Genomic DNA, 26,240 nt, shown 5'->3' with positions numbered 1-26,240 from the left:
CAAAATTATGCAATTATGGAAAGGGAAATCCCTAACCTTGTATGGTAAAATGTCTATTGCCAACTCGTTAATTATTCCTCAATTTATTTATTTGTTTTTGTCATTACCAGCTCCATCACAAAACTTTAAGATTTATGAGCGGAGGGTCTTCGATTTTGTCTGGAACGGCAAACCAGAAAAGATTAAAAGAAAGGTTTTGTACAAAGAGTATGAATATGGGGGCCTGAAACTTCTCAACCTTGAAGCTATGTGTCTGTCTTTAAAAGCATCAATTGTTCCAAAGATGTATTTAAACATTGAGTGGTACACAAATGTCCTGTTGGACAAAAAACATGTACTGTATCAAAATAAATTGTATCCTTTTTTACAAGTGATCCCCTCCCAGAGAGTCTGCTGGGAAACATGGCGGGGTTCATAAAGGAAACAATCCACTCATAGTGGTGTTTTCAATTATATGTGCCAGAAAAAAGAGACGGTATTTTGCAGCAGTTAATATGGATGAACTCTAATATTGTAATAGATGGAAAGCCTTTCTTTTGGAAAAATATGTTTGAAAGAGGAATCATTTTTGTCAATGATATTATCAATGAGAATGGTAAAATTATGAAGTATGATGAATTTAGAGCTATGTATGGTGATGCTTGCTCAAGCTTTTCATTTTATCAACTAACTGGAGTAATTGGGAAAAGATGGAAACAAATAATTAATTATGGAACTACTAAATTATTAGTTTGTAAACCTCTAATAAGAAATTGTAGTTGGCAAAAAGGAACTAAAATAAATATAAAAAGATATAATTTTTATTTAATAAAGAAATCTTTGAAGGCTGCCTCATACAACACAAATGGAAAATGGGAGGACTTTTTTGACTGCCCGTTGCCATGGGATGCCATATTCAAACTAATCTATAAAACCACTATTGATGTGCAAAATCGTTATTTTCAAATTAAAATTATAACTTCTTACCCACAGGGAAATGTTAAAATTATGGAATATGACAGAGTCAGATGATTGCCGATTTTGTTGTCAGGAGCCTGAATCCACCCTGCATTTGTTTTGGTATTGTCATATTGTGTCTTTGTTTTGGGTGGAAGTTGAAAAAATGTGTTTAAGGATTGGTTTGTTTATGAAGCTTAATGTGGTTTCTGTTATTTTAGGAGAGTTCATTGACAATCATGTCAATTTAATTATAGTACTCGGTAAAATGTTTATTTTTAAGGCCAAAAACAGATATTCACTTAGTATTACTTTCTTCAAAACATTTATTCAGTATTTTCTAATTTTAGAAAGTTACATGGTTGAAAACGATAATGATGCCAAAAAACATTTAAAAAAAAGATGAGAAGTCCTCAAAGGCTTATTTTGAAAGTATAATTATGTTTATAGATTATATGATATCTGTTGTTGTGTTCCCTAATTTGAGTGACCTGGACATAATCTGGACTGTACATAAATGCTTATTTTGAAAATTTAATTTTGTTTATAAATTATATGCAATCTGTTGTGTTCCCTAATTTTTTTCTGTGTACATGAATGAAGGTGTGTGTTGCTGAGTCCGATTTGGACATTATCTGGACTGGGCCTGGTTTGAAAAACCCTTTAAACAAATCTAACTTCATTGACAACCTGGTCTGTTGAAGATAAGGCCATTTTAAAAAAAATAAAATAAAATAAGATAAATAAATAAAAAACATTTTCTTGGATAAAAAAGAAAGTAAAACAATATAAAAATAATTACATAAAAAATAGTAATTAAGGAAAATGTTAGTGGACCAGCAGCCTATACAATCATGTGTGCTTCAGGGACTGTGTCCCTTGCAGATGTGTTGTCTATGTTGTGGGAACCAGAATATTGGTAGCAGAAAGAAATAACCCCTTTTGTGTGGATGAGTGTGCATGGGGGAGGTTGTTTGGGTTGATGCACTGATTGAAAGTGTATATTGTGTTTTTTCTATGTAGATTTAATTTAAAAAAAAAAAAAATTTTTTTTTTTTTTTTTTTTTTTTTTTTTTAGAACAGGCCCACGGGCGACTCATCTGGTCCTTACGGGCGACCTGGTGCCCGCGGGCACCGCGTTGGTGACCCCTGGGTTAGAGTGTCCGCCCTGAGATCGGTAGGTTGTGAGTTCAAACCCCGGCCGAGTCATACCAAATACTATAAAAATGGGACCCATTACCTCCCTGCTTGGCACTCAGCATCAAGGGTTGGAATTGGGGGTTAAATCACCAAAAATGATTCCCGGGCGCGGCACCGCTGCTGCCCACTGCTCCCCTCACCTCCCAGGGGGTGAACAAGGGGATGGGTCAAATGCAGAGGACAAATTTCACCACACCTAGTGTGTGTGTGACAATCATTGTTACTTTAACTTTAACTTTAACTTAACTAATTTTTTTGCGATGCCCCGCTGGATGCATTAAACAACGTAACAAGGTTTTCCAAAATAAATCAACTCAAGTTACGGAGAAAAAATGGCAACATGGCACTGCCATATTTATTATTGAAGTCACAAAGTGCATGATTTTTTTTTACACGCCTCAAAACAGCATCTTGGAATTTGGGACATCCCTGAGAGAGCATGAGGAGGTTGAGGTGGGTGGGGTTGGGGGGAACAGGTTTTGGTAGGGGGTAGCGGGGGGTATATATTGTAGCGTCCCGGAAGAGTTAGTGCTGCAAGGGGTTCTGGGTATTTGTTCTGTTGTGTTACGGTGCGGATGTTCTCCCGAAATGTGTTTGTCATTCTTGTTTGGTGTGGGTTCACAGTGTGGCGCATATTTGTAACAGTGTTAAACTTGTTTATACGGTCACCCTCAGTGTGACCTGTATGGCTGTTGACCAAGTATGCATTGCATTCACTTGTGTGTGTGAAAAGCCGTAGGTATTATGTGATTGGACCGGCACGCAAAGGCAGTGCCTTTAAGGTTTATTGTCGCTCTGTACTTCTCCCTACGTCCGTGTACCACTACGTACAGCGGCGTTTTAAAAAGTCATACATTTTACCTTTTGAAACAGATACCGGTAATTTCCGAACCGATACAGATAATTTCTGATATTACATTTTAAAGCATTTATCGGCCGATATTATCGGACATCTCTAATTGTTATTGTTTGTTTGCCTGAATGGAGATTTACCTTAAGACATGATCTAATCAAATAGTATAAGGGAATCTTTCACCACACACACTGCGACTCAACACTTTCTCTCCTGTGTGTTCTCTCATGCTTTTAGTTTTTTTTCAAAAGTCAACTTGGTGTGAAACTTCTATTGCAAAATTAACAGAAATAGGTTTTTTACCAGTGTGTGTTCTCGTGTGTTTAGCGAGTGCTGATTGGTCGCCAAAGCTTTTGTCGCAGCTTGAACAGGAAAACGGTTTTTCACCGGTGTGCGTTCTCATGTGTTTTTTCAAATTACCATTTTGTGCAAAACCTTTACCACAGACTGAGCAGGAAAAAGGTTTTTCTCCACTGTGTATCCTCATGTGTAATCCAAGTGATGATCGGTCACTGAAGCTTTTTTTGCAGCTCGAACAGCAATATGGTTTTTCACCAGTGTGTATTTGCATGTGTATTTTCAAATGTTGTCTTCGTCCAAAATCTCTACCACAGACTGAGCAGAAGAAATGTTTTTCCCCAGTGTGTGTTCTCATGTGTTCTTTCAACACATTTTTCCGTGCAAATCCATTACCACAAACTGAGCAAGAAAAGGGTTTTTCGCCAGTGTGTGTTCTCATGTGTACCTTCAGATAACAAGGGTATTTAAAGGTTTTGTCACAGAAAGAACATGTGACTTGTGTGTTGTCAGTGTGACATGTCTTATCATCTTTAGAGTGTTCATCATCAGTGTCAGGAGAGTGTGACGTTGTGTCCTCACTATCTGATAGTGGAGCTAAGAGCTTGTCTGCTTGTGATCCTCCACAGTGGTCTCCATCAGCTTCTGTTGTCATGTGTTGAGTTGAGCTGCTGCTTGGAGGCTCCGCCTCTCTCTCCTCCTCACTTTCACCAATGACCTCATCATCTTCACTCTTCACAATCACACCAATCACTGGGAACTCCTCCAACCATTCAAGCTGCTCTCTCTCCTGACTGATGCTGTGTTCCTCCACCTCCTTTTTGAAGTGAGGGGTCTGTGGCGCCTCACCTTCCTCTTTAATGTGGGAGGGCTGTGGCTCCTCTTTCATCATCCTGAAGCTGCACTCCGGTTGTTCAGGGAGATGTTCTACACACACATCTGCTGTACACAAGAAAACAAACACATGATTTGGAAACATCCAGCTTTGCTTTGTCATATGAGGCATTCAGTACATTTACATGTACTAAATAGAACTAAGTTATCGCAAGAACCGGCCCGAAATCTTCAGTTCAAAACTTGGGGGACAAACATTTTTGCAGCAACTTCCTAAAAACACTAGAGTGCTCCTGTTGTACAGAGGATCTTGGACCATGTAAACACATCAGCAGATCCTTGTGTTTACATCTTAACGTTCACTATAGAGGACACTTGTATTTTGTATAAGAGTACTATTTTCTTCAGTAATGTGTAACTGACAAAAGAAATAGACTAAAAACAAATGTCCACTGCAGAGGACGCCGGTTCTCAAAATAAGAATAATAATTGATTTTTTTTTTTTGATTGATATATTTTTATTTCAAATATGCATAAAAACAAGAGCAAGCCTGATCCAATACAGTGCTATAGCCTTAACAGCCATTATAACAAAATGAAAACAATGGAGAATAAAAAACAAAAACAAATGAGCATTGGACTTTCTTTTTCTTTTTTTTCTTTTTTTTTACATATTTGAAAAGGAGTGAGAAGAAGTTTACACTTATTTAATCCCACCCCTTTTCTTTAAATCATAAATTACTCTGAGCTAGAACTACCTATTCACTCAATGTACAAACTTAATGAACTTGTATATTAAGGCTGAAACGACGCGTCGACGTAGTCGACGTCATCGGTTACGTAAATACGTCGACGCCGTTTTTGTGCGTCGACGCGTCGCATATTTACGTCACACTACCGTCATGGCGAAGCGCAAAGCAGACGATCAAAGCAGACGATGCGAGCGGTGCGAGCGAGGGGGAAAAATCACGCCAAAAGTCGTCAAAAGTGTGTAAGTATTTCAATAAACGGCCTAATAATGTTGTTGTATGCACGCTGTGTCGAGCGGAAATGGCCTATCATAGCAGCACAACGGCTATGAACGAACATTTGAAAAGAAAACCATCAACTAGTCAATCGTCCGCGCGAGTATACGTTGTCATCATTACACAAAAACATGAATGTATCATTTGTATCTGCCCGGGGTGTAACGGTACGTGTTTTGTATTGAACCGTTTCGGTACGGGGCTTTCGGTTCGGTACGGGGGTGTACCGAACGAGTTTCTAAGCTAAAGCTAACTTTAGCTGCTAAAGTCTTAACAAGCTGCTTCGCTCCTTCTGCCTGTCTCAGCACGCAGCATTGTCCCACCCACACAACCATCTGATTGGTACACACGAAGCATTATCAGCCAATCAGCAGTGCGTATTCAGAGCGTTACCAGCCAATCAGCAGTGTGTATTCAGAGCGCATGTAGTCAGCGCTTCAGCGTGGAGCAGATAGGTGTTTAGCAGGTGAGCATCAGGCAGCGGACTCTCCCCAAATGATAATAAACACCTCCCAGTCAACTACTAGTAACATCACTATGAGCCTGTTGACCTTTTAGAAACTTAAACTGCAGCTCAGCTCACTCGCAGTCCTGGCTTGAGGTGAAGGCTAATTAGCTCTCAGTTCCAGCCACATCGACCCCTTCTGAGCGCCTATTTTCAGATGCTGGGAATATTGTAAACAAGAAAAGAACCAGAGCATGTAGACATGCTAACCTTTCTTCGTTACAACTGTTAGTCACTCACTGGAATGAGTAGAATTGGTTATTGTGTACTGTGTTGGACTGGATGTTTATTTTGCACATTTTAAAAGCAATACTTAATGTTTACAGTGCTCCAGAATATTTAGATTGGCACTTTTTTGTATTGGATGTTTATCTTTATTTTTGCACATTTCAGCAAATAAGCAATATTTTCACTTTTGTTGAAATGTTTACACTGTTGTTACAGAATATTTCGTTTTACACTTTTTTGTATTGGATGTTTATCTTTATTTTTGCACATTTTAAAGCAAAATAAGCAATACTTTTACTTTTGAAATGCTTATACTATTGCAGAATATTAAGATTTGCACTGGATGTTGACTTTTATATTTGCACATTAAAAAGCAAATAAGCTACTTTTAATTTTGTTAAAGGTTAAAATTTTAAATGTTTACATTGTTACAGAATATTTAGTCATGTTGTTGTCAATGTTGACTGAGTGGCCATACTTCTTTTTTTTTGTAAATAAAAGCCTTGCCTTTTGAAAAAACAGGCCTACATTTATTTTGTCATTTTCATTTTGAATAAAAAAAATAATCGGTAAAAGGAAAAATAATCTATAGATTAATCGGAAAAAAATTATGGATTAACCGATTAATCGAAAAAATAATCTATAGATTAATCGATAGAAAAATAGTCGTTAGCTGCAGCCTTATTGTATATACTGTACATACATCATAGATATATACATACATATGCACACCACACACATACATAGCCACATCATTACCACTAGTGATGATGGAAATGGTATCATGCCACCACAACAACACCACTGCCTCAATGGGCAGCCCCACACTCTTCTGTAACACAAACAACCCAATATCAAAGCCCTTCTTCATCTCTGTACCTCTAGAATACCATGTACTTATACTTCTTTTTAAACTGGTTTATGTTTGGACATTGCTTTAACTCATCATTCAAACCATTCCACAATTTCACTCCACAAATTGAAATACAAAAACTTTTAATGGTTGTTCTATAACTAAGCATTTTGAAATTTAAATTCCCCCTTAAATTATAACCGCCCTCTTGTGTGCTGAACAATTTTTGAATGCTTCCTGGGAGTTTATTTATTTTGGCTTTATACATTATTTGTGCAGTTTGATACAAAATAATATCATTAAATTTCAATATTTTTGACTGTAAGAATAGTGAGTGAGTATGGTCCAGATATCCAACCTTGTTGATGATCCGTACAGCTCTTTTCTGAAGTATAGTTATTGAATTTAATGAGCTTTTATAATTATTCCCCCAGACTTCCACACAGTAGGTTAAATATGGTAAAACTAATGAACAGTAAAGAATGTGGAGTGATTTGTGATCCAGAACCTGCTTTGATGAATTTAAAATGTGGCCCCCCCAGAACAATTTAGTTGAAGAGCCCTGGTTTACACCAACAAGCATATTGCTTATCGTTTACTATCATCATGTGAGACGGATGTATTTTTTTAATGCATTCTAACTCGTAAATAGGGCTGCAACAACTAATCGATTAAATCGATTACAAAAATAGTTGGCGATTAATTTAGTCATCGTTGGATCTATGCTATGCGCATGCGCAGAGGCATTATTTATATATATATATATATATATATATATATATATATATATATATATATATATATATATATATATATATATATATATATATATATATATATATATATATATATGTATATATATATATATATATATGTATATATATATATATATATATATGTATATATATATATATATATATATATATATACATATATATATATACATATATATATATATATACACTACCGTTTAAAAGTTTAGGGTCACCCAAACAATTTAGTGGAATAGCCTTCATTTCTAAGAACAAGAATAGACTGTCGAGTTTCAGATGAAAGTTCTCTTTTTCTGGCCATTTTGAGTGTTTAAATGACCCCACAAATGTGATGCTCCAGAAACTCAATCTGCTCAAAGGAAGGTCAGTTTTGTAGCTTCTGTAACGAGCTAAACTGTTTTCAGATGTGTGAACATGATTGCACAAGGGTTTTCCAATCATCAATTAGCCTTCTGAGCCAATGAGCAAACACATTGTACCATTAGAACACTGGAGTGATAGTTGCTGGAAATGGGCCTCTATACACCTATGTAGATATTGCACCAAAAACCAGACATTTGCAGCTAGAATAGTCATTTACCACATTAGCAATGTATAGAGTGTATTTCTTTAAAGTTAAGACTAGTTTAAAGTTATCTTCATTGAAAAGTACAGTGCTTTTCCTTCAAAAATAAGGACATTTCAATGTGACCCCAAACTTTTGAACGGTAGTGTATATATATATATATATATATTTATTTATTTTTTTATGAACCTTTATTTATAAACTGCAACATGTACAAACAGCTGAGAAACAATAATCAAAATAAGTATGGTGCCGGTATGCTGTTTTTTCCCCAATAAAATACGTGAAAGGATAGAAATGTAGTGTCTCTTTTATCCAATTATTAATCGATTAATCAAAGTAATGATCGACAGATTAATCGATTATCAAATTAATCGTTAGTTGCAGCCCTACTCGTAAATAAACAAGTCAGCTTACAATGGAGCCAACGGGAAACCCTCTATTCCGCCCATAAAACACAATAGATAACATAACTCAACATTCACCATTTCCCATTATGACAGATCCCCTGAAAGACAACAAAGACTACTTTGAAACACAATATGATCCAGAACCTCATATATTGATCCTGAACATAAGGAGGATGATCTACAAGTTTTAAAAGCTGTGTGCTGAACAGATGCAGCTTTAGTGAAACACTAAGCATCATGTATTGCTATATGCTAAACAAGAAATTCAAACTACGAGCATAATAAAACAATCACTTACTGCACAATGTCTGCTCCCACTGGGATATCAAATGATGGGATGTTTATATCTTTCAGACTTGTACTCTCCATGTAGCTGGTAAACTCAGCACAATCCCCATTCCTTAGGTACAAAAATACTGAGCAGAAACAAGCATCTTGCAAAGTCTTCCTAAGTTACTTGTGATGTATTTGGGTTTAAAATTATTTCTGACCGAGACTTAGCCCAGTTTGGATGTTCAGCAGACTCATTAACTCTTCCCCTCTACACCCAATATGCACTCTTAATGGGTACAGTGCTGGCCAAGAAACTTATACTGGCAGAATGGAAGACACCAACTCCTCCACCATTCAATATTGGCTGTATGAACTTGTTTCAGTTATACATATGGAGAAACTACGATACAGCGACAATCCACTCAAAGAAAATAGGAGGACTCCTGGTTGCCCGGTGATGAAATACCTTGACTGCAAAAGTCAATAGGCTGGTTTGGTCAGATGGTTAATGTATGAATTATTGTTATTATTATCTATTTTTATTTTGGATTGTCTCTAGTTCATGTAGGCTTCTCTCAATGGATGTGTGAATGTGTGTGTGAGTGGGAGGGGGGATTGTTTTGTTTTGTTTTGTTTGGTTTTATTTACTTTGTCTTGTGTGTTTTGTTTTTCCTCTGTTATATGTTTTGGCTGGTGTTATTTTTGGAAAATAATTAATAAAAATATAAACACAAAAACAAGGTTGTCTTTAGGGCTGCAACTAACAACTAATTTGATAATCGATTAATCTGTCAATTATTACTTTGATTAATCGATTAATGATCGGATAAAAGAGACAAACTACATTTCTATCCTTTCCAGTATTTTATTGAAAAAAACCAGCATACTGGCACCATACTTATTTTGATGATTGTTTCTCAGCTGTTTGTAAATGTTGCAGTTTATAAATAAAGGTTTATAAAAAAATAAAATAGAATAAAAAGTAGCCTCTGCGCATACGCATAGCATAGATCCAACGAATCGATGACTAAATTAAATTAACTATTTTTATAATCGATTGTAATCGATTAGTTGTTGCAGCCCTAATTGTCTTTGTCAAAAAGAGCATAAAACAAATATTTTTTTGTTTAATTTATATCGGCAGATAGACCTGAAGTTGATCTAGATTTACTGTAAGGGTGACTAAAAATAAATATATAATACAACTATTTTTGACCAACTTTATGGTTTATGTCCACGACCTTCTAGGATATAAGTGTGAGACGAGATTTTTAAACTAGCACAAACTTTTACCAACTCGGAGATGATATCGCAGCAGCATCAGCTCAGTAGCTATCTTACCTCTCTGCAAGCAAGGAGTCAATTGACTAAATGTTGTTCCTCTGTGTTTGCTCTTACAATTACAATGCTGCTAATACTTGGTTAATATTCGGGTCACTACAAGTAAATGGAGTATTTTTGGTAGTTTTAGGATGTCTTTAGAGGACTTTATGGGCACAATAGAGGACTCCCATTGCATTTTATTTACTGCCTTGTACCAGCAGTTTTTTACTATTTAGAATGCACAGAAAACAGAGAAAAACATCATCTTATCTCACAAAAGGAATGTGAAAAATGGCTAAAAATATTCCCAAGAGTTCAGTTCCTTTTTTATTAAAGCATATTTTTGGAAATGGTCGTGTTAAAAAGCAAGTATATCTCCAACGTGACAGAGAATGTTGGATCCTGGATGAACATGTGTTACAAACATTGTATTATGATTAGGGCTGGGCAACGATTAAAAATTGTAATCATAGTTAATCGCACTATTTCTCTGATTAATCACGATTAACGGCATTGTATACGCAAAACCCAATAATGAATTAAAAAGTAGTGTGTAGTGCACCTTTATTGGAATATTCTCCCATATGAACAAAAGCGCCAAAACATTTGTTGTGCAAACACAATTTAAATCAGTACTTGTTAAACAGTAGCAGTTAAATAGCATATTTTATGAAAATCAACTCAAAAAATGTCAATACAAACATTCAAGTTTATTGCCACTGCCAGGGTATTGAAGTTATCCTGTTTGTTATGGAAAATAAATATAATCTACATACAAATCCCTGAGCCACAATCATAACATCCGAACAGGCAATTTCTGAGGTAACAGCAGAAACATTTTCCTCTAATTTTCCTTTCCATAATGCCTCTCCTCTGTTTTCATTATAGACTGAACATGTGAATGCAGCACCCACCTTTCATCAATATAATGCACTGTAACTCCGAGGTAATTATGCTTACCGATTGATGTCCAGTAGTCCCCACTGAGAGCAACTACAGCTGCACTTTGTAAAGTTGTCACTTTCACAGTCCTCGCCTTTTCATACAACTCGTGTATTCTTGGTCCGTCTTGATGGCGGCTCATACGTGCTGTCACTTGTTGCGATGGCGGGCGTTTTCCACAACACTAATGGGCCTACAGTCTGTAACTATCCACTTCGCTATGGCATTTGTTAGCTTCTCTTGCTCTGGTTTATCTATATTTCTCCCGCACGCTGCATTTAACGTAGTCTGCCGAAGCCTGGCTCCACTTTCTGCTTTGTTGAATGGTTTGCTAGCATCAACAGTGTGCTTCGCGTTAAGGTGATATTTTACACTGGAAGTACTCCTGTGATAAGAAAACTTTTTGCAACTCAACGCTAAGAAAACGGAAATGCTGATTATCGGTCCTGCTAGACACCGACATCTATTTAATAATACCACCTTAACATTTGACAACCAAACAATTAAACAAGGCGACTCTGTAAAGAATCTGGGTATTATCTTCGACCCAACTCTCTCGTTTGAGTCACACATTAAGAGTGTTACTAAAACGGCCTTCTTTCATCTCCGTAATATCGCTAAAATTCGTTCCATCTTGTCCACTAGCGACGCTGAGATCATTATTCATGCGTTCGTTACGTCTCGTCTCGATTACTGTAACGTTTTATTTTCGGGTCTCCCTATGCCTAGCATTAAAAGGTTATAGTTGGTACAAAATGCGGCTGCAAGGCTTTTGACAAAAACAAGAAAGTTTGATCATATTACGCCTATACTGGCTCACTTGCACTGGCTTCCTGTGCACTTAAGATGCGACTTTAAGGTTTTACTACTTACGTATAAAATACTACACGGTTTAGCTCCAGCCTATCTCGCCGATTGTATTGTACCATATGTCCCGACAAGAAATCTGCGTTCAAAGAACTCCGGCTTATTAGTGATTCCCAGAGCCAAAAAAAAGTCTGCGGGCTATAGAGCGTTTTCTATTCGGGCTCCAGTACTCTGGAATGCCCTCCCGGTAACAGTTAGAGATGCTACCTCAGTAGAAGCATTTAAGTCCCATCTTAAAACTCATTTGTATAATCTAGCCTTTAAATAGACCCCTCTTTTTTAGACCAGTTGATCTGCCGTTTCTTTTCTTCTCTCCTCTTCTCCCCTGTCCCTTGCGAGGGGGAGTTGCATAGGTCCGGTGGCCATGGATGAAGTGCTGGCTGTCCAGAGTCGGGACCCCGGGTGGACCACTAGCCTGTGCATCGGTTGGGGACATCTCTGCGCTGCTGACCCGTCTCCGCTCGGGATGGTTTCCTGTTGGCCCCGCTGTGGACTGGACTCCCGCTGATGTGTTGGATCCACTGTGGACTGGACTTTCACAATGTTATGTCAGACCCACTCGACATCCATTGCTTTCGGTCTCCCCAAGAGGGGGGGGTTACCCACATATTCGGTCCTCTCCAAGGTTTCTCATAGTCATTCACCGACGTCCCACTGGGGTGAGTTTTTCCTTGCCCGTATGTGGGCTCTGTACCGAGGATGTCGTTGTGGCTTGTACAGCCCTTTGAGACACTTGTGATTTAGGGCTATATAAATAAACATTGATTGATTGATTGATTGATTGAAAATTCAGCTAGGCAGTGGCTACAAACCACTTTGCTTCTATCAATTCCGCCGCCTAGAAGTACTTTATAATGAAAATGACCCTGTAAAAGTTCTGTTGAGTTACCCTTCTTCTCCATACATGTTTTGTTTTCTTCCGCGTTCTCCTTCCTTTTCCGCAGGAGCCAGCAATTAGGCGTTAATAAAATAAAAGCATGTAAAAAAAACATACGCAACAACGTGCGATAAAATATTTGTCGGCGTTAATAGATTGATGGGTTAACTCAAAATTAACGCATTAACTTGCCCACCCCTAATTATGATATGTGGATGTTGTGCTTACTTGGACTGTGATGAAGCTGTGAGGACTCAGGTGGTTTGTCTTCATGGTCTTCAGTCTTCACAGAGACAACAGTCAGTGGAAACTTGGTGAGATCAGCCTCCTCCTGCCCTAGAAGACACTCTTCCTCCTGAGTGATCCAGAGTTCCTCCTCCTCCTCTTTAAAGTGGGGGGGCAGTGGATCCTCCCGCCTCAAAGAGAAGTTCCCACCTTGCTGCTGAAGGGGACGTTCTTCTTGACGAGCGTTCATCTGTTGGACGTTTACATTAATTATTGATACAAGATGAGCAGCTTTTTACAAACATTCTGCTGGGATTGTAATATCTTCATGACTCCATTAAGTCAGTCTGCACGTATAAAAGTTTAATTATGCTGCAGCGTCACAAGTGAAGACCACTCGCTCCTTCCACTCCTAACCTTCCAGCAAAGCTTGATGTGCACCTCCAAAAAATTTTATTCTAACGAGGACTGCAGATATGTGATTGGTTGGCAGATATGTGATTGGTTGGCTTTTATTGTACGTAATTTCCTTTCTTGTTTCTTCCTTCTGCGAAAGCAACAATTTTAAACCAACAGAAAACCAAGAGAAGAGCAGTGTGCTTGTGTAACGAGTGCCAGCTAATGTGGCTGTGCGATACTATGTTGGTTCAACCTCACTCAAAGCTTAAGAAATGTACTTGGGTGAGAAACATTGAGCACCTCATGTTTCGATAATAAAAAAATATTGGTGCATGTTCATTTTATGTTCAGTATACTAAAGCACGTTTTCACATTTAACATATATTGGCAGACCGGGGTGGTGGTGCCTCTCTTTAAGAAGGGGAACCGGAGGGTGTGTTCCAACTATTGTAAGATCACACTCCTCAGCCTTCCCGGTAAGGTCTATTCAAGTGTACTGGAGAGGAGGCTACGGCGGATAATCGAACCTCGGATCCAGGAGGAACCGTGTGGTTTTTCGTCCTGGTTGTGGAACGGTAGACCAGCTCTATACTCTCAGCAGGGTCCTTGAGGGTGCATGGGAGTTTGCCCAACCAGTCTACATGTGCTTTGTGGACTTAGAGAAGGCATTCGACCGTGTCTCCCGGGAAGTCCTGTGGGGAGTGCTCAGAGAGTATGGGGTATCGGACTGTCTGATTGTGGCGGTCCGCCCCCTGTATGATCAGTGTCAGAGCTTGGTCCACATTGCCGGCAGTAAGTCGGACCCGTTTCCAGTTAGGGTTGCCCTTTGTCACCGATTCTGTTCATAACTTTTATGGACAGAATTTCTAGGCGCAGTCAAGGCGTTGAGGTGATCCGGTTTGGTGGCTGCAAGATTAGGTCTCTGCTTTTTGCAGATGATGTGGTCCTGATGGTTTCATCTGGCCAGGATCTTCAGCTCTCACGGGATCTGTGAGTGTGAAGCGACTGGGATGAGAATCAGCACCTCCAAGTCCGAGTCCATGGTTCTCGCCCGGGAAAGGGTGGCGTGCCATCTCCAAGTTGGGGAGGAGATCTTGCCCCAAGTGGAGGAGTTCAAGTACCTCGGAGTCTTGTTCACGAGTGAGGGAAGAGTGGATGGTGAGATCGACAGGCGGATCGGTGCGGCGTCTTCAGTAATGCGGACGCTGTATCGATCCGTTGTGGTGAAGAAGGAGCTGAGCCGGAGGGCAAAGCTCTCAATTTACCGGTCGAGCTACGTTCCCATCCTCACCTATGCTCATGAGTTTTGGGTTATGACCGAAAGGACAAGATCACGGGTACAAGCAGCCGAAATGAGCTTCCTCCGCCGGGTGGCGGTTCTCTCCCTTAGAGATAGGGTGAGAAGCTCTGCCATCTGGGAGGAGCTCAGAGTAAAGCCGCTGCTCCTCCACATCGAGGAGCCAGATGAGGTGGTTCGGGCATCTGGTCAGGATGCCACCCGAACGCCTCCCTGGGGAGGTGTTTCGGGCACGTCCGATTGGTAGGAGGCCACGGGGAAGACCCAGGACACGTTGGGAAGACTATCTCTCCCGGCTGGCCTGGGAACGCCTCGGGATCCCCCGGGAGGAGCTGGACGAAGTGGCTGGGGAGAGGGAAGTCTGGGCTTCCCTGCTTAGGCTGCTGCCCCCGCGACCCAACCTCGGATAAACGGAAGAAGATGGATGGATGGATTAAAGTTATTTCTGTCTCACCTAATAAGCATTAATAACTTGCAATTGTGCAAATAGTGGATTTTTTTTAAATAACACCATTTAAATAGATTCCAGTGCGTGCAGACAAAATATAATTTGCATTTACTGCTAATAAAGTAACCACCAACACAAAGTAGACTACTACAATGTATGTGCAACACAATGTTACTCCTTCCAGTCTAAAATTACGAGACCAAGATGATCCCTTCAAGCAACATATATTTAATAATGTTAAGCGTGACTGTAATATATAGAAAACACAGTTAAAGTGTTAAATAACACATTATAATTCTCATAGATAACTATGTACAGTCATTGCTCAAAAAGCGCTTGCATTTGCTAGATAGGGCCTGCTAGCATGCTAACGATAGCATGTTAGCTTCGAACAACATCTCAGGTAACTAACTGAAATAATGTAAAATAAATATAATTTACATTACCTCATTAGCCGCTTGCACTAAAGAGGAGTCAAATATATTTTTCCAATTGTTACACCAGCAACTCTTAAATGTGACGTTTTGTTCTGTGGCTTGGCGGAGCAAGTGTGCACCGTTCACTATTGTGCCCGGGAAACACGCGTTTGGCGAAAATCCGTTCCACCTCGAAGACCCCCAAACAGAAGAAAGGAAAATAACATGGCGTTTGACGGAGAAGGCGTTGTTGAAATTGTTGTACATGTACAAACATATATGTGGTTTGATAGAGCAAGAGTTGGTAATATTTGTTTGTATCACTTTGACGCTCTTAGCTTGTTGGCTCCTATTCCTCCTAACAACCAGACGCGGAAGTTATCAAAATAAAATGCTGCTAGAATCAAAGAAGGACCACAAACTGAATCCAAACGACAAACATGATATCCATTTAATAAATATTAAATGACCACATTGTATCGATTACGTCATCAGTACTTTCAGTTTAGTTCAGTTGATTTCGAACATGCATACGATACAATGTAATGCATCACACGCTTGCAGTTGTTTCATTTCAGCACGTCCGAAAAGGAGTAGGAAGAAGCTGAGTTTATTTAATCCTACCCCTTTTCATACCACAGCAATTTCATCCAATTTCCTTGTTCTCTGTAACAGAACAGTGAACAAATAAATAATAAATAAATAATATATCATAGTAAGCATACAAATATTAAATACATAAATAATCGTCGCAATAAAAAAAGGGGTTCAAGATGTTCATCATAATTCTTGTTCTGTGTACTTTGTGAACACTTGTAGTTTGAACCGTCTCTTAAACTGAATGATATTTGTTTGATTTATTTGGTTAATCCGTTCCATAATTTAATTCCACATGCTGATATAATAAAGGTTTTAAGTGTTGTACGAGCATACAAATGTTAGGTTGTATTTCTCCTCTTTTGTTGAGAAGAATTGTTGCACATTCTTGAGTAGCAGGTTATAGTTTGCTTTGTACATCATTTTAGCTGTTTGCAAATGCACCAAATTGTTGGATTTCTTTGGTAGCACAATGGTTGCCGCATTCACCTTTTACTCTACACGACGTGGGTTTGAATTTTGGCAACGTCAGTTCTTAAATGTGTATATCACAATTGTTCAAGTAAAGCATTGTGTATTTTTTTTAAACCAGCTACCAGAAATCATTAGCTGGATAATGGAGAGCTTTTGTTACCCCCAAAAAATAAAATAAATAAAAATTGGCTGAAACCCCAAAATAAAAATTAACTCAATCTCCTCTGTTGTAGAGATCATTGTCCAAGTTACATTATATTGTCATCTTCCTCTTCGTGCCATTTCCTCAAGGTGACAGAAAAATATTACACAACCTGCCCTATAATTTTTTGATTGAGACTTTAATTAGTAGACTGCACAGCAGTACATATTCCGTACAATTGACCACTAAATGGTAACACCCGAATACGTTTTTCAACTTGTTTAAGTCGGGGTCCACGTTAATCAATTAATATGATTCTATACCCATGTTGGCATAATACAAACACACAATATACATACATATATAACACATCAAACATTGTATTATAAGTTGTTGATTTACCTAGCGAAACCATTTTGTCAAACATTTATTGTGATTCATTGTCATTTCTAACAGCCATAATAGACGCAACATTTCAACGCGTCACACATTATGTGGTTAAGGCGCAGCTGTTTGGAATTATACATTTGACCAGCAGGTGGAGTCTTGTGCCGAAGCATGTATTGAAGCTTCGGAGAAATTCTCGAACCAACGGGTGAGGGCGGACCTACGTCACTTCCGCCTACCAATCCCCTAGCAACCGGGAATTCGTTGAAAACAAACCAGCTCACAGCGAACACAGCATTGACAGAAAAAGCATTTAACGAGCGTTGTGGCTTGGAAGTCGGCGTTAACTCCTTCATTTACGCATGTTTACTTCTTCGCATATCGTGTGAAAAAACGAAAATGTATTATTTGCGTCAGACTCGTCTCAGTGAACTTTAAAGCTTCTCCGGCTTAGCTTAGCTTGCTAGTTAGCTTAGCCTGCGCGCTACTAAGAAAGAGACGCATTTTGCGACTGTCTTGAAAAGTTGATTAAATGGGAACATGAAATTTATAGGGTTTATTGGTTTTTAAAAACCCAACTGTTAAGTGCAAATTTAAACGAAACCGGTTTTCGAAAATAGCTAGCTAGGCTATAGACTATATAGTATATTACTTACTTAACTCAATCCTCTTCTTCCCGGATGGGAAATAAGGCTTCGACAACTCGACGCCATTCATCTCGCTGCTGTGCTAGTCTCTGTGCCTCGCCCCATGTAAGCTTCATCTCTTTCAGCTCCCCTTCAACTGTTCTTCGCCAGGTGTTCTTTGGCCGCCCTGGCTTACGTTTTCCCGGTGGTGTCCATCTTAACGCTGCCTTGGTATCCTCTCGTTGTCCGGTTTTCGAAAATAGCTAGCTAGGCTATAGACTATATAGTATATACCGCATGTTATTTTTGTACAACAACAACTTCAGCTGTCGAACGTTATAAGGTAAAAATTCAACAAGTACAACATTAGCACAGACGTATAGCCAAGTTGTGGTTAAGAAGGTGGATTTTTGTTCCTTATATTTACCAGAAACAAAGTGATCCGAACACACGACCCGGGACTTTGGGGGACTCCAGTGAGAACCGTCCTCGTTTTCCTGGTGTAAAGCTGTTGTAACAAATAATATTTCTATTAAATAGGCTTTACTTTGCACGTGGGATTATTTTTTGTATTTAGAAATAATAATACCAACTTTTTTTTTCTTTTTTTTTCTCCAACATTTGTGGCACCTACGTTGCGCCCCCTGATGGACGGCGCCCTTAGCATTTGCCTATACGGCCTATGCCACGGGCCGGCCCTGCAATGGCACATGTCATCGGCTTGATTTATGAAATGAACATAAAATGTGTCGATCTGTGACATTCACGGCTTGTTATGTTTCCTTAGTTTGTGTTTGTTTCCTGTCAGTGCTCTTATTTTAGTTCCACTTCCTAAATGTCTCCCTGAGCTCTCGTTTCTCTCTCCTGTCCCTAGTTGGCAGCCGGGCACACCTGCTTGCAGTTGCCAATTTGGCTGCTATTTATGCCTGCCTCGCCCTCCAGTCAGGGCTCTATGATTGTTTCCTGTTTCAGTGTTCCCTGCATGTGTACTTACCAGTTGCAGTATTTCCATTTTGACATTAAAGTCCTGTTTACCTGCGCTACGCCTACAATCTCTGCATTTTAGGGTTCAAGACCAACAGAACATGGCAGAATCCTTGAGCCCTGACTGATGGGCGAGGCAGGCATTAATAGCAGCCTGAATGGCAACTGCAACCGGGTGAGCAAGGCTGCCATTCAGGGACGGGTACAATCTGTCAAATGAAAGTCTTGTGTTCTACAACTGAACAATTCGGGGTCTCTTCCCATTGTGGAAAAACACATAAAAATTAAACAAAATGCTTCTGGCAAAATTCTGCTTGCATATTTGACCCCTGTTCTTGGCAATACTGGCAGATTTAATATGAATGTAATGCGTTCTGGCAGAGACTCAGCTTCTAAGCATTGTTCACAAATGTTTAGTAGTGTTGAGGTACAATCTCTGGAACAGACATTCCAGATACTCAACTTAACCTGCCTGAAACCCTTTAGAACCATTTTGTTTTATGTGTCTTTGATATTGTTTTGATGGAAGGTTGTGTACAAAGTTCAGTCTTTTCGCTAATGATTGGTAGTGAAGCAAAGTAGCTCAATATTTGTCTCATCTGGCCATAAAACTTTTGTCCCCAGGGTATTTGGTTTGAAAGTGTGGGCAGCATTCAAGGTAAATCCATTTTACAGATGGCAACTTTGGGACAGGGACTTCTTTCTTTGTCTGCAGCCTCTCTGTCTATGACGATTTAAAAACGGGCTCAACCGTCAGTAGTTCTGTTCCAAGCAATTGGCAAGCTTGAGCGTTGACAGTTCACAGCTATTTGCTGAACACCCTAACTGATTTACTTCTAGATGAGGGTGCCAGTAATGTTATTCTCTCCAACCATGGGTAAACATCCTGTAACAAGAGCCTGGATAGCTCAGTCGGTAGAGCATCAGACTTTTAATCTGAGGGTCCAGGGTTCAAGTCCCTGTTCAGGCGGTTTTACTCATTATCTTACAGCAAAAGCTAATTTTCTGCTACCCAAAAGACAACAGCAGTCCTGTATCCTGTATGACATTGGAAAAACTGAACCTGAAAAGTTGTCCAATGTTTAAAACAGCTCAGTTTGAACATCGTTAGAGGGATCCGCAGAATACTTTTATACAATTTCAAATGTTGGATCCAATGTCACAGTAAATTTGTCGAAAATGTGTGGCTATTTTTTTTCTGTAATAGTGTTAAATGGACTTTTAAGTCATACTGAGCCTGGCTTTACATTTGACAAACTGCTTTTTTGAGGGATTTGGGAAGGAAACTACTTTACTGTCAACAGTGAGGCTGGGGTTCAAGCAATTGGTGGGCGTGAGCCTTGATGGTTCACAGCTTGTCACTGAACATCTAAACTGATTTATTTTTATCCGAGGGCACCAATATGGTTCTTCTTCAAAAAGTTTCCTTTTTTCCTTGACAAAATTTTACATCAACAGCAGTCGTTTATTCTGTTTTTCTTTTTAAAAACTGAAACCAAAAATGTTCTCTACGACCACTTTAGCTCAAGTGGATAAGTGTTAAACAGATTATATCAAGGTTTCAAATGCGTTACCTTGACTTCCAATTGTTAGACAGTGTAATCGTAGGAAAAATGTACGGTTAATCTTTTCTGTAGATGTGTTAGATTTACCCTCACATTACACTGAGCACAGCTTTATTACTGTTGGTTTCAAGTAATACAGTCTAATACAACACCCCAAGGCAACACAATTACGTGTGTTTGTAACAGCACAATTTAATAGTCATTTTAAGAAAAAACATTGGCAAAAGGACAATACACAATCAAACAACGTAATGGCTATCCAGGTTAAACATGACGAAAAGGTCTATGCTAACTGATTTTAAGACTGCGCCAGCAAGATTAGCAGGCCAGGGACATCTTTTTGATGCTATACATGCCACAAAAGCCTCCTCAGTGATGACATATGTCAATAGCCCAAAACATGATGCTGAAACACAGGATTGAACCAGGGACCTTTAGATCTTCAGTCTAATGCTCTCCCAAATAAGCTATTTCAGCAGAATTCAAGCCCACAGCATGATGCTGAAACCCGGGATTGAACCAGGGACCTTTAGATCTTCAGTCTAACGCTCTCCCAACTGAGCTATTTCAGCTGAAATCTTCTAATTTGGATCTACTCTTTGAAATATACCCAAGGAATTACTTGTTGAATTCTGAATGCAAAAAGGAGGACTTCGCAGGGGATTGTCAGAACATGTTTTTGGTCAGCAACTTTGACAGAAACTGTCAAATGAAAGTCTTATGTTCTACAACTGAACAATTCGGGATCTCTTACCATTGTAGAAAAACACATACAAATTAAACAAAATGCTTATGGCAACGTTCTGGTTGCATATTTAACCCCTCTTCCTGGCAATACTGGTAGGTTTGAAATTAGTGGGTTGCATTCTTGGCACAGATTCGGCTTCTAAGCATTGTTCACAAAAGTTTAGTAGGGTTAAGGTACAATCTCTGGAACAGACATTCCAGAAACTCAATTTCCTGAAACCCTTTAAATCCAGTTTTTATGTCTTTGATATATCTTGTTGGAACACCCGGTTGTGTACAAAGTTCAGTCTTTTCGCTGTTGATTGGTAGTGAAGCAAAGTAGCTCAATATTTGTCTCATCTGGCCATAAAACTTTGGTACCAAGGGTAAATCCATCTTAGAGCTGGCAACTTTGGGACAGGGACTTCTTTCTTTGTCTGCAGCCTCTCTGTCTATGATGATTTAAAACTGGTTTAACCGTCAGTAGCTCTAGTTCAAGCAATTTGCAAGCTTGAGCTTTGACAGTTCCCAGCTATTCGCTTACAGTAACATCCTAACTAATTTACTTCTAGATGAGAGTGCCAGTAAGGTTGTGTCTAAAACCATGGGCAAACCTATGTTTAGAAGAGCCTGGATAGCTCAGTCGGTAGAGCATCAGACTTTTAATCTGAGGGTCCAGGGTTCAAGTCCCTGTTCAGGTGATAAGTCTCATTATCTTCCAGCAAAAGCAAATTTTCTGATACCCAAAAGATAACATCAACAGCAGTCCTGAATCCTGCTGGACATTGGAAAAACTGAACCTGAAAACTTGTCCAACACTTAAAACAGCTCAGTTTGCAGAACGTTAGACGGATCAGCAGAATCCTTTAAACAATTTCAAATGTTGGCTCCGATGTCACAGACAATTTGTTGAAAATGTGTAGCTTTTCTTTTCTGTAATAGCGTTCAATGGACCTCTAAGTCCTACTGAGCCTGGCTTTACATTTGACAAACTGCTTTTTTAAAGGATTTGGGAAGGAAACTACTTTACTGTCAACAGTGAGGCTGGGCTTCAAGCAATTGGTGGGCTTGAGCCTTTATGATTCACAGCTTGTCACTGAACAACTAAACTGATTTATTTCTATCTGAGGGCACCAGTATGGTTCTTCTTCAAAAGCTTTCCTTTTTTCCTTGACAAAATTCTACATCAACAGCAGTGGTTTATTCTGTTTTTCATTTGAAAAACTGAAACCAAAAATGTTCCTTACGACCACTTTAGCTCAAGTGGGAAAGTCTTAAACAGATTATATCAAGGTTTCAAACACATTACCTTGACTTCCAATTGTTAGACAGTGTAATCATAGAAAAAATGTATGGTTAATCATTTCTGTAGATGTGTTTGATGCACCCTCACAATGAGCACAGCTGTTTTAATGTTGGTTTCAAGTGATAGAGTCTAATGCAACACCCCAAGGCAACACAATTATGTATGTTTGTAACAGCACAATTTAATAGTATATTGAAAAAAGGACAATACACAATCAAACAACATACTGGCTATCCAGTACGAAAAGGTTTATGACAACTGATTTTAAAGCTGCACCAGCAAGATTAGCAGGCTAGGGGCATATTTTTTGGTGCTGTACATGCCACAAAAGCTTCCTCAGTGATGACACCATGTCAATAGCCTAAATCATGATGCTGAAACCCGGGATTGAACAAGGGACCTTTAGATCTTCAGTCTAACGCTCTCCCAACTGAGCTATTTCAGCTGAAATCCTTTAAATTGTCCCAAAGTTAAATCCATCTTAGAGCTGGCAACTCTGGGACAGGGACTTATTTCTTTGTCTGCAGCCTCTCTGTCTATGATGATTTAAAACTGGTTTAACCGTCGGTAGCTCTAGTTCAAGCAATTGGCAAGCTTTAGCTTTGACACTTCCCAGCTATTCGCTGAACATCCTAACTAATTTACTTCTAGATGATCGTACAAGTAATGTTATTGTCTCCAACCATGGGCAGACCACTAATTAAAAGAGCCTGGATAGCTCAGTCGGTAGAGCATCAGACTTTTAATCTGAGGGTCCAGGGTTCAAGTCCCTGTTCAGGCGGTTTATCTCTTTACGTTCCAGCTTAAGCTTATTTTCAGCTACCGAAAGACAACATCAACAGCAGTTCTGTATTTGTATGTGAAACAGCATGATTTAATAGTCAAATTAAGAAAACACATTGGCAAAAGTACAATACACCATAAAGGTTATCCACGACAACTGATTTTTAGACTGCGCCAGCAAGACAAGCAGGTCACGGACATCCTTCTAATGGAGTACATGCCATATAAGTCTCCTCAGTAATGACACTAGTTCAAGAGACCAGACTACTTTGCTGAAACCCGGGATTGAACCAGGGACTTTTAGATCTTCAGTCTAACGCTCTCCCAACTGAGCTACTTCAGCTGAGGTGAACTCCACTTCAGCTGAGGTGAACTCCACTTCAGCAGAAACCCACCAACCTGGATCCACTCTTTGAAATACACCCAAGGACTTACCTGTTGCTGACATTTGAATGCAAAAAAGAGGCCTTCGCAGAAGATTGTCACAGCATATTTTTGATCAGCAGAAGAGAGACTTAAATTCCAGAAACTCAGGGACTTATTTCTTTGTCTGCACTCTCTCTGTCCAATGATTTTAAACTGGCTTAACCGTCAATAGTTCTAGTTTAAGTAATTGGCAAGCTTGAGCTTTGACAGTTCCCAGCTATTCGCTGAACATCCTAACTAATTTACTTCTAGATGAGGGTGCCAGTAATGTTATTGTCTCCAACCATGGGTAAACCTCCTGTTAAAAGAGCCTGGATAGCTCAGTCGGTAGAGCATCAGACTTTTAATCTGAGGGTCCAGGGTTCAAGTCCCTGTTCAGGCGGTAATTCTCATTATCTTTCAGCAAAAGCTCATTTTCTGCTACCCAAAAGACAACGCCAACAGCAGTCCTGTATCCTGTAGGACATTGGAAAAACTGAACCTGAACACTTAAAACAGATCAGCATAACACTTTTATACAATTTCAAAGATTGGCTCCAATGTCACAGTAAATTAGTCCAAAATGTGTGGCTTTTTTTTTGTAATAGTGTTCAATGGACCTTTAAGTCATACTGAGCCCGTCTTCACATTTGAAAATCAGCTTCTTTTTTTTTTTTATTCGGAAGGAAACTACTTTACTTTAAACAGTGAGGCTGGGGTTCAAGCAATTGGTGGGTTTGAGCCTTGATGGTTCATAGCTTGTCACCGAACAACTATTTATTAAAATCCAACGGCACCAGTATGGTTCTTCTTCAAAAGGTTTCCTTTTTTCCTTGACAAAATTCTACATCAACAGCAGTCGTTTATTCTGTTTTTCATTTGAAAAACTGAAACCAAAAATGTTCCCTACAACCACTTTAGCTCAAGTGGGAAAGTGTTAAACAGATTATATCAAGGTTTCGAACATGTTACCTTGACTTCCAATTGTTAGACAGTGTAATCGTAGGAAAAATGTATGGTTAATCTTTTCTGTAGATGTGTTGGATGCACCCTCACATTACACTGAAAACAGCTTTATTACTGTTAGTTTCAAGTGATACAGTCTAATACAACACCCCAAGGTACCACAAATACGTGTGTTTGTAACAGCACGATTTAATAGTCATTTTAAGAAAACACATTGGCAAAAGGACAATACACCATTCAAACAACGTAATGGCTATCCAGGTTAAACATGATGAAAACATTTATGACAACTGATTTTAAGGCTGCACCAGCAAGATTAGCAGGCCATGGACATATTTTTGATGCTATACATGCCACAAAAGCTTCCTCAGTGAGACACTATGTCAATAGCTCACAGCATGATGCTGAAACCCGGGATTGAACCAGGGACCTTTAGATCTTCAGTTTTACGCTCTCCCAACTGAGCTATTTCAGGTGAAATCCTTTAATTTGGATCTACTCTTTGAAATATACCCAAGGAATTACTTGTTGAATTCTGAATGCAAAAAGGAGGACTTCGCAGGGGATTATCAGAACATGTTTTTGGTCAGCAGAACAGGGACTCGTATCCCAGAAACTGTCAAATGAAAGTGTTATGTTCTACAACTGAACAATTCGGGATCTCTTACCATTGTAGAAAAACACATACAAATTAAACTAAATGCTTATGGCAACATTCTTGTTGCATATTTAACCCCTCTTCTTGGCAAAACTGGTAGGTTTGATATTAGTGTGTTGCGTTCTTGGCACAGATTCATCTTCTAAGCATTGTTCACAAAAGTTTAGTAGGGTTAAGGTACAATCTCTGGAACAGACATTCCAGAAACTAAATTTCCTGAAACCCTTTAAAACCAGTTTTTATGTCTTTGATATTGTCTTGTTGGAACACCAGGTTGTGTACAAAGTTCAGTCTTTTCGCTGTTGATTGGTAGTGAAGCAAAGTAGTTCAATATTTGTCTCATCTGGCCATATGAGATTTGTCCCAAAGTTAAATCCATCTTAGAGCTGGCAACTTTGGGACAGGGACTTATTTATTTGTCTGCAGCCTCTCTGTCTATGACGATTTAAAACTGGTTTAACCGTCGGTAGCTCTAGTTCAAGCAATTTGCAAACTTGAGCTTTGACAGTTCCCAGCTATTCGCTGGACATCCTAACTAATTTACTTCTAGATGAGGGTGCCAGTAATGTTGTTGTCTCCAACCATGGGCAAACCTCCTGTTAAAAGAGCCTGGATAGCTCAGTCGGTAGAGCATCAGACTTTTAATCTGAGGGTCCAGGGTTCAAGTCCCTGTTCAGGCGATAAGTCTCATTATCTTCCAGCAAAAGCTAATTTTCTGCTACCCAAAAGACAACGTCAACAGCAGTCCTGAAACCTGCTGGACATTGGAAAAATTGAACCTGAAAACTTGTCCAACACTTAAAACAGCTCAGTTTGCAGAACGTTAGATGGATCAGCAGAATCCTTTAATACAATTTCAAATGTTGGTTCCAATGTTACAGTAAATTTGTGGCTTTTTTTTCTGTAATAGCGTTCAATGGACCTTTAAGTAAATGATAAATAATAAATGGGTTATACTTGTATAGCACTTTTCTACCTTCAAGGTACTCAAAGCGCTTTGACAGTATTTCCACATTCACCCATTCACACACTGATGGCGGGAGCTGCCATGCAAGGCGCTAACCAGCATCCATCA

At 39.2% G+C, this 26,240-nt stretch overlaps 1 protein-coding gene and 8 non-coding genes across 11 annotated transcripts in view; 5 read left to right on the top strand and 4 right to left on the bottom strand.

Annotated features, from left to right (window-relative positions):
• Positions 1 to 1,964: 1,964 nt before the first annotated feature.
• LOC133640604 (gastrula zinc finger protein XlCGF57.1-like) overlaps positions 1,965 to 26,240 on the bottom strand; it is a 46,209-nt gene continuing 21,933 nt past the window's right edge. The window contains exons 1-2 of one of the 3 annotated variants that reach the window (XM_062034120.1): positions 11,036 to 11,400; positions 1,965 to 4,228 (exon numbers count right to left, since the gene is read on the bottom strand). In XM_062034120.1, the coding sequence (XP_061890104.1) occupies positions 3,234 to 4,228; positions 11,036 to 11,159 (1,119 nt within the window). In that variant the 5' untranslated portion in view covers positions 11,160 to 11,400 and the 3' untranslated portion in view covers positions 1,965 to 3,233. Of the gene's footprint in view, positions 4,229 to 11,035; positions 11,401 to 26,240 lie in introns of those variants that run through there. The other 2 variants (XM_062034118.1, XM_062034119.1) reach the window with 2 other exon arrangements.
• On the top strand, positions 19,654 to 19,726 carry trnak-uuu (transfer RNA lysine (anticodon UUU)). The gene has a single exon. It is a non-coding gene; the product is annotated as a tRNA-Lys (tRNA).
• On the bottom strand, positions 20,821 to 20,893 carry trnaf-gaa (transfer RNA phenylalanine (anticodon GAA)). Its single transcript has one exon. It is a non-coding gene; the product is annotated as a tRNA-Phe (tRNA).
• On the top strand, positions 21,676 to 21,748 carry trnak-uuu (transfer RNA lysine (anticodon UUU)). The gene has a single exon. It is a non-coding gene; the product is annotated as a tRNA-Lys (tRNA).
• On the bottom strand, positions 22,726 to 22,798 carry trnaf-gaa (transfer RNA phenylalanine (anticodon GAA)). Its single transcript has one exon. It is a non-coding gene; the product is annotated as a tRNA-Phe (tRNA).
• Positions 23,062 to 23,134, top strand: trnak-uuu (transfer RNA lysine (anticodon UUU)). The gene has a single exon. It is a non-coding gene; the product is annotated as a tRNA-Lys (tRNA).
• trnaf-gaa (transfer RNA phenylalanine (anticodon GAA)) lies at positions 23,407 to 23,479 on the bottom strand. The gene has a single exon. It is a non-coding gene; the product is annotated as a tRNA-Phe (tRNA).
• Positions 23,872 to 23,944, top strand: trnak-uuu (transfer RNA lysine (anticodon UUU)). Its single transcript has one exon. It is a non-coding gene; the product is annotated as a tRNA-Lys (tRNA).
• trnak-uuu (transfer RNA lysine (anticodon UUU)) lies at positions 25,773 to 25,845 on the top strand. The gene has a single exon. It is a non-coding gene; the product is annotated as a tRNA-Lys (tRNA).

This window comes from Entelurus aequoreus, linkage group LG23 (genome assembly GCF_033978785.1).
Source record: "Entelurus aequoreus isolate RoL-2023_Sb linkage group LG23, RoL_Eaeq_v1.1, whole genome shotgun sequence".
In the NCBI taxonomy this organism is placed as follows: Eukaryota; Metazoa; Chordata; class Actinopteri; order Syngnathiformes; family Syngnathidae; genus Entelurus; species Entelurus aequoreus.
The sequence above is the reverse complement of the archived record's forward strand: the minus strand, read 5'-3'. Positions and strand labels throughout refer to the sequence as shown.